The sequence below is a fragment of the Thamnophis sirtalis genome, unplaced genomic scaffold (genome assembly GCF_051295495.1).
Source record: "Thamnophis sirtalis isolate CommonGarterSnake01/CBP01778 unplaced genomic scaffold, rThaSir2_p1.2 scaffold_4, whole genome shotgun sequence".
NCBI lineage: Eukaryota > Metazoa > Chordata > Lepidosauria > Squamata > Natricidae > Thamnophis > Thamnophis sirtalis.
The window spans coordinates 91,950,985-91,959,031 of NW_028261384.1; the positions used below are offsets into that span (position 1 = coordinate 91,950,985).

Genomic DNA, 8,047 nt, shown 5'->3' on the forward strand with positions numbered 1-8,047 from the left:
TTCCTAAACCTTCCCTTAACCTATCTTGCAACAGGTTAGCATTTTCTCGGTCTTTGCTTCTTTTTCTTCAAGAGGCTTTTGTAAAAAGCCAACAAACTCTATCTGGAATGAGTAGTTGAAGGGCATTTTTCAAATTCAGGTGAACTAGTGGAATAGTTACAACTATTGTAGCTACAACAGTGAGTTCATGTTGTGTGGTTGGTTGGAAAGTGTACTTCAGATAATCCGAAAATTCATTCTAAAATGTATTACTTGACAGATTAGAAGATGTTCATTATTTCTATATTTCCTGTGGTAAAATATTTTTCCTCTTTGCAATTTGTATGTGCTGCACAGCGCAGAGGAATATTATGAAAAAAGACCACTTGTGCTTCTGCTCCAACCTAGATTGGGGAAACAAGGAGAAGTTTGAAGCTGCAACAAGGGGACCTTAAATTAATTGTATGTTTCTGGGGGCAAAATAATAGAAATGCAACTTAGTGTTTAGGATTTTGCTGCAACAATTTTTAAATTAGAAGTTACTTTTGGGTTGATGCTTGTTTATTTTTAGTTTTCTTCTGAGTCTTCTTAAGAGGATGTTTCACTTTTGAGCTTCCTTGGATGTCTGTGGCTGGATTCATTCATTAAGCTAAACATAATGTGATTTATCTGAACTGGGTCAGTTTGCAACAAATAGTAATTTTAAAAATGCTGTCTTTCTACAGGGCTTCTCTTGTGTCTTCTTCACAGAGGAAGCATTCTATCCTACAATGGCTTTCAGGTGTGAATCTGAGCTGAAATGTTTCTTTCCAGCCCAGACCTCTAGATATTTTCCTCCCACTTCCCATTCTCAGCCTGCAAGAAGTAATTTTTTGCCACGAGAGAATATAGTGGCTAGGTGAGCAAGATTTTCCATTTATTTCTATGGGTAAAATCTTCTCTGAACTAAATGGTGAGTGATAAACAGACGGTTATTTTAAGAGAAGAAAAAACAATGAGAAGCAGAGGGGCTGGGCTTATCTGGTGGTGAAATCTCTTCCGTGCATCAAGGGAAACATTCCAGATTGAGAAAACCAACTTCTATTTCAATCTTCCTGATATTCTTCAAAGTGTGTTTTGGGAGCACAGATCCCAAAATTTCTAATCAATATTCAGTCGATATACATTGCTTTCTTGGGTTTGGCTTAGTTTGTGTGATTCTAGTCCTTGTGTAACATAAGGCATATATCATGGTTTAAAAACCCATTGTAGTTCATAAACCAGATATAAGGCTTATGTTAATACAGTCAATTATGTTTTAACCATTGCTAAGCAAATAATAGTTTAGTGTGACGTCTCGACCCAATTCTGTTATGTCCATCACTAATGCTGGATAGCCTTCATTCCATCACTGAAGTTTTAATTATATAGTTTGTTATATAGCATCAGTAACATGATAACAACATAGCAATCCAGGTTTTCCTGGCCAGAGTTTTCTAAATTCTAAAAAAGAAAGAAAGATTGTTTTTACACTGTAGTTTTATTTACTTATTACATGAACTCAAGTCACTTCTGTGAGATTAGTGCCTATATAAACTTGTTTAATAAAATAAATAATAAATAATTGAATTCCATTGCATAGAAAATGTTGCAGGCAGAACTCCTCTTAAATATTACTTTAAGAATACCATCTTAAAATGCAATGGCTTTTCAGGAGGCATTTTTTTAAACCTCCCAGCATTAGTTAGATGAGATGGCAATGTAAAAGTTGAATAAAATATTTTTTCCATAAGAAATTGTGCATTTACATTGGCTGGAACTCAGATTTGTGTGTGTCCATGAGGAAGAGAATGAAGAGTGCACCCCCTTCTCCAGTCCTTTAACCTGATTCTAGCCCTAGCTTGCAAATGTTTGCCAATTTTGTCAGGTTGTGGCCATATATTGTCCCCCAATAGAATATCACAGACTTTTGATGGTCTTTCAAAAATTGCCCCATTTCTATACCAAATTCAGATGAAGAACACAGCATGCTAAGCCAAAAGCTACAGTTTGCAAGCCACAATCATTTTATTCATACAACATTAAACTAAAGACAGACCAAATTATAGGATGGTCCCAAGTATTAACTTACAATATGTTGAATGAATGTTGAATGTTGATTTTATTTATATGCTGCCCTTTTCCCCCAAAGGGGACTCAGGGCGGCTCACAACTCAACCAGGGAAGGGGGATACAAACAAAAAATTTAAAACGACACGAAAAACAATGCATAATTAAAACACAACAGTCATACCAATTCGAGGCGGGGGCAACAGTTCTTTAGCCCCAGGCCTGTCGGAACAGCCAGGTTTTAAGGGCTTTGCAGAAGGCCTGGAGAGTGGTGAGGGTTCGAATCTCCACGGGGAGTTCATTCCAGAGGGTCGGAGCAGCCACAGAGAAGGCTCTCCTCCAGGTAGTCGCCAGTCAACACTGGCCGGCGGATGGAATTCGGAGGAGGCCTAATCTGTGGGATCTAATCAGTCTAGTGGAGGTAATTGGCAATACAGTACAGGAGCAAATAGCAAATATGCAATAAAATTCTATCCACATTTGACCTATGCTACTGTATTTTTAAGACACTGGCTTTACATTTTTGCTCTTTTTCCTTATCCCTGGATAGGACACAGCAGAACTTTAATGATCTCAGCTCAAGTGCCTCTGAAAGCAGCTATTTCATTATCCCAGATCAACTCCTGATCAAAAAAATCGTGTCACAAATAGAGTTCTACTTTTCAGATGACAACTTGTTCAAAGATTTGTTCCTCCTGAGGCATATACAAAGGAACAAGATGGGATTTGTGAGCATAAAACTTCTGACAAGTTTAAAAAAGGTGGGTAATTTTTTTTAAAAAAAGTTTATCTGTAAAGAGAGATGTTAAGTATTGCCTGGATCCAAGGGTCTGAACATCCTATCCTTCCCCAATCTGATGCCCTTCCATATTTGGAATGTCAACTTCTAGGATTGAGGGGGGGGAAAAACAGAAAAAGGTATCTTTTAGAAATGTAGATAACAAATATAGTTGTTCAAATGAAAGAAAAGTACTCCCTGTTTTAATACTCTGATAGAATCTTATTTTCCCAAATGTACGTAGATGAATGGTTTTAAATATTGTGTTTTTAAGAGTGCTCCTCATCAAGTATATTGGATTATCTGTCCCATCTACAACTCAAAAGTACTAACCATGGGGGTATTTGGAGAACATGGTAGGCACTGTAGCTCAATATATTTGGGCACCCCAGGATATGGAAAGACTGAACTAAAATATGAAATATTTTTTTCTTTTTAATATTTGTGGCTACTTCAGCTATACAAGGAATTCATAAACTTGTTTTCCTGTACTTTTTACAAACAATATCCAAGCCACTATGATGAGTTTGCCATTTTAGAGAGAGGAAAGAATAATTTTGGGGGGTATTTGTGATAAATATAAAAGATTATTCTTGGAGGTCACTTCCTTTCTTTTTCTTCGCTTTTCTTTTTTCTTGCACTTTTTATTCCTTTTATTTCTTTTGCTAAGTTTGAATTAGATTTTATCATTATAATTTTAATAAAATTGGGGAATTAGAGAGGTTTGAACTACTTCTGAATATTATCTGTATATTCTGAACTTAAAAGATGCTTTATCTCTTGTCAAGAAAGCTTGCATATCTTTATCAAGGTTATCTTACTCAATACTGATATTTTTCTCTTTAAAAAAACCTAGATGAGATGTTTAACTTGTAACTGGCGAGTGACCCTTTATGCTCTGCAATTCTCGAAGTTGCTGGAACTCAATGAAGATGGGACCAAAGTGAGGAGGAAGAAGCCTATCCCAGAAACCTTTGTAAATGTCCCTCTAAACAAGACGCTCCTTGCATGGAATGTCATTTCATGTGAAGAATCCGCTAGTTCTTCAATCCTGCTTCAAGAAAACTTTCTGGATACACTCACAAAACTGTTCGGGCCTTTTGGTGACATTGCCTGCATACGCATCTTCAGACCTGGCAAAAAGCTTCCCTCCGCAGTGAAGAAATCTACCACTTCTTATCCTGAGCTTTTGAGCAGATGGTGTGCATTGGTGGAATATGAAAGGTTGAAGAGTGCCCAAAAGGCTTTTGAAGGGCTTCGCCACAAGCAGTTCTGTTCTCCTGGGCAAAGGATCAAAGTGATCAACCTCTCTACTCTCAAAAGGATCAATGTGGTCATTCAAGAAGATAGTGCAAAGATTGAAGAGATACTAAAGCCTTTTACAAAATGGTCCAACAAGTTACCAGAAGGCCCCGAAGACTTCTCCCCCCGCAGTTCATCTACAGAACCAGATAGTATCCGAGTTTCTACTCCTATCGTTCCTCGGAATTTCTCCTCTCCTCCAGTCATGTCTACAACTAAGCCTTACAACTCATCAGGTCAGGCCTATAAACCAATTTCCTCTAGCCGATCACATGCAGATGCTCTAGAATCATGCAAACCTTTGTCAAAGCCATTATGCCCCTCACCTATTTCTGCACCAAAGTCAGGCACATTAGAATTACAAAAACCATCCAATTCCTTCTCAGGCAATAGAGTAGGTCCAGGAAACATGGGGACACCAAAGTGGTGTGTAACACCCAATAAACAACCAGGTGTACAGAACCCAGAGTCTTTAAATTTACGGCCACCTTCCACAATCTTCCGTAAACCAGAAGTTGTCTGTCCTACAGTGGTCCACCTTCCTCGAGGGCCTGATGGGACCAGGGGTTTCCCCAATATCAGAGGGAGAGGGAGAGGTTTCTTATAACATTAAACTTTGTGATTTACTGGCAGGGGGTGAAATCTTTATGCATGGTGATTGGACATTCTTTGGAATGAGTTCAATTCCAAGGAATCCAGAAGTCCAATGAATAAGAAGGCTCTGGAGAAAAAGACACAGTGCACAGTGTAAAACTGCCTTGTATGAATTGGCAGATACGTTTAATTTCTCTGTTTTGTTTCCCTCATTTAGTCTCTTTTCCTTTCCTTTCCTTTCCTCAACTCCAAAGAATATTGCTGCTTTCAATATTTGCCTTTCGAACCCCAGCTGCCAGATTTTGTGTTTTTCCTTTCCCACCATTTTTTTTCTTTTCTTTTTGCAACATGACTCTTTGCATTGACAATGTATTATCAATGGATAAGGTGTCTAAATAATTGATAGTTACAATTGCCATTTAAGTTGTGCATTAATTAGACTTGGAGCACTTGCCTTGTAGTGCTGTGAGAAATTGACGAAGGATATATTGTTCAAGAGCAGACAATAAAAAATGATACTTCAAAGATTTTTTGTCTGTCTTGCTGTGTTTTTTTTTTTTTGCTGCTTCTGTCATTTTTGCCCAAAGCCTTGGACAAGGACAAAGAACCAAGAGCAGCAAGGGTTAACATATTGTTTCCTTGCTACTTGGCCTCCAATCTGTTGAAGTAAAGGCAGCCTAGCCACATGCAACTGGACAAGTTAACCTGGTGATGACGAACCCATTGGGATAGGCATGTCAAAAATTCAGAAAATGCCTAAATTGGCTTTGCTGCAACCCACCCCCCTGAACACAAACAAACAAAATTTATTTTTTTATTTTAAAAAATACAGTCAAATTGTGTGTGATTCCCCAGGATCTGCCACACACTGCTTGCTTTCAGGCTCCTTTCTGTTGACATTTCCTGCTGACCTACCTGACGTAGCTCTAAGTCCATGAAGCTTTTGTTTTTGAAGCACCTTTGGATAATGCTCTTCTGCCACTTCCAAAAATCACATAAAAGCCTGCCACATTCTCACATGATTTTGAAAGGCCCAGGAGGCAGTGCAGGAGCACAAATGGCCTTCCACAGGCCATTGAGAATACATTCCATTGTCACACAGCCTCCGTTGCCTCCAAAACCTATCTGAGAATGATACATAGTTTCGGGAATAATTGCTGGGTGATGGGAAGTTACCTAAACGTAGTGTGCCATCCTTGGTGTGGCTGTCATAGGTTTACCATTACTGGGTTAACCAAACAGCTGTGAACTTTGAGATCATTCACCTTTAGGGCTTTGGGAACAGTGATCTATTCAATGGCTCCTCCTCTGGTCCATGACTCAGTTTCTATCATTTGTGATTTTAAAATAAAGCAAAATCCCATTGTTGTAAAACTCAACATAGGAAGCACAAACTGCTAGTTCATGCAAACACAGTTTAGCCCATGGAAATAACTCCCAACAGTTTAGTAAAACATTCAGAGGGTATTAGAATGAAAATCCATCAGTGGGTGTTATCTGAAAGTTACTGGTTAAGTAACAAGTATGAGTGGAACTGGGCTACTCAGTATTTGCTTCCTGAAAGGGAAAATGTTGTATATAATCAACTTGTGGGCTTCTCATTGTATCTTGTTAACTAAATATGAACAAGCCATTATTACATGGGCTTTTGGCCTGCTCCAGTGTGGTTTTATAGGGTGTGCAAGAATGAATGCAGGGATCAAATTTCTCCCAATATAGCTTGCCAGAAGAAAAATGCTAAATTGGGTGACACATTTCTGATATTTGATGACTACATGATTATCGTAGGCTACTCGGCTTAGTCAGATAGCTTTTCCCATTTCTTTAAGAATGAGAAGTTAAAGAATACATATGCTTGGTCATTGTCATTCATTGGAAGGACTTTTTTTGTTTTTGTTTTTAATTTCATTAGGATGCTCTCTTTGCTTACAAACATACAGGCATCACACACAGAAACCAATAATTTTATAACTCCAAACAACCACCAAGTGTCCATGTGACAGTTTGCAAGCAATGGAGTGTGGTATTCAGTTTCGTATGATGGGCAATAAGCATTGTATTACACTATAATAGAAATTAAACTTTGTAATTTAGCACAATGTGGGTTTTAAGCATTAGAGTTTGGTCAATAAAACCTGGTTAATATTTATGGCTTATTAAACCTGGTTAATAATGTGGCTTTGTAGAAAGTCTAAACTGCCAGGGTTATACATCCACATTATCTTAAAAATAAATTCCCTGACAAAGGTTTATCTTGGTTTTCTTTGCTTGGCCATTGGTGCTGGGAGTATGAATCTTCCCCAGCCACCACCTATCTTTCCTGGTCATTATATGCAAATTCTACAATAGCTAAATCCATACCATTTCCTGTGAATTATTAAATAACGTGTCATCCCTAATCTTGATTGTACAATATTAAAAAATATAAGGGAATTCATTGAAGAATGATGTCCAGTTAACAGCATGGGGGGGCAGGGGGGGGGGAGGTTTTAACCCTTCAATTCCCTACTATTGTATTTCTGGAACTGGAACTGCATTGGGATAAATGAGGCTGAGAAAACTGATATATTTGGGGATTTGCTGCCCCTATTTCCCTGAAATGAAAAATTACTTCAAAAAACAGCAGCATGCTTGCAATTGCTTGTATGTTAGTTTATTTGATAAATAGTCTGTCTTTCTTTTAAAAGTTCCAAACAGGTTAGAGAGCACCCTCATATTTCTCTCCATAGCAACCTTCCCATGAGGTTAGCTGGACACAGAGATTGGTCCTCATCACCCTGTATATTTCCATGGTTGAGGAAATACTAGAATCTGGGTTTCCTCATTCCTATTCTAACACCTTCAGTGCACTGTTCCAAATCTTTGCAACATACATGCCTGTTGCACTAGCTGCATTCAAAGGAATGTAATAGCCCTTTGATAGTATTACAATTGAACAGAATGGGACTTTTAGGCTCCTACCCTTGGCTGCATCTGCTTCTCTGCTAGGGTCCCGCCTCCACGCATTAACCTAGCTTTTCTCCTTAGCTGGCCCATCCCTAGCTTTTCGCCCTGGCCAATGGGTCACAGCCACTCCGCCTCACACCCTTCGGCATGGCCCACTCGCTGAAACAGTTTTTGTCCTTGACCTTTGGCTTCCCTGGACACTTAGCCGCCAGCCAATTGGCTAACTGGCAGCCAGAAGCCATGGTGTGATCGATTGCAGGTTCTGGGGGGCTTTGGGGGAGGTGCTGCAGCCAAACGGCCTCAGGCATTTGTTAGGAAAAGGAAGGGGAGGGGATGGAAGCTCCCTGACATTGAACAGGC

At 39.0% G+C, this 8,047-nt stretch overlaps 1 protein-coding gene across 1 annotated transcript; it reads left to right on the plus strand.

The window, feature by feature from the left end:
- Positions 1–749: 749 nt before the first annotated feature.
- LOC106547624 (la-related protein 6-like) lies at positions 750–4,754 on the plus strand. Its single transcript, XM_087714434.1, has 3 exons — positions 750–760; positions 2,618–2,828; positions 3,702–4,754. The coding sequence occupies exons 1-3, from the start codon at positions 750–752 to the stop codon at positions 4,752–4,754; spliced, it is 1,275 nt and encodes a 424-aa protein (XP_087570560.1).
- The last annotated feature ends 3,293 nt before the right edge of the window (positions 4,755–8,047 follow it).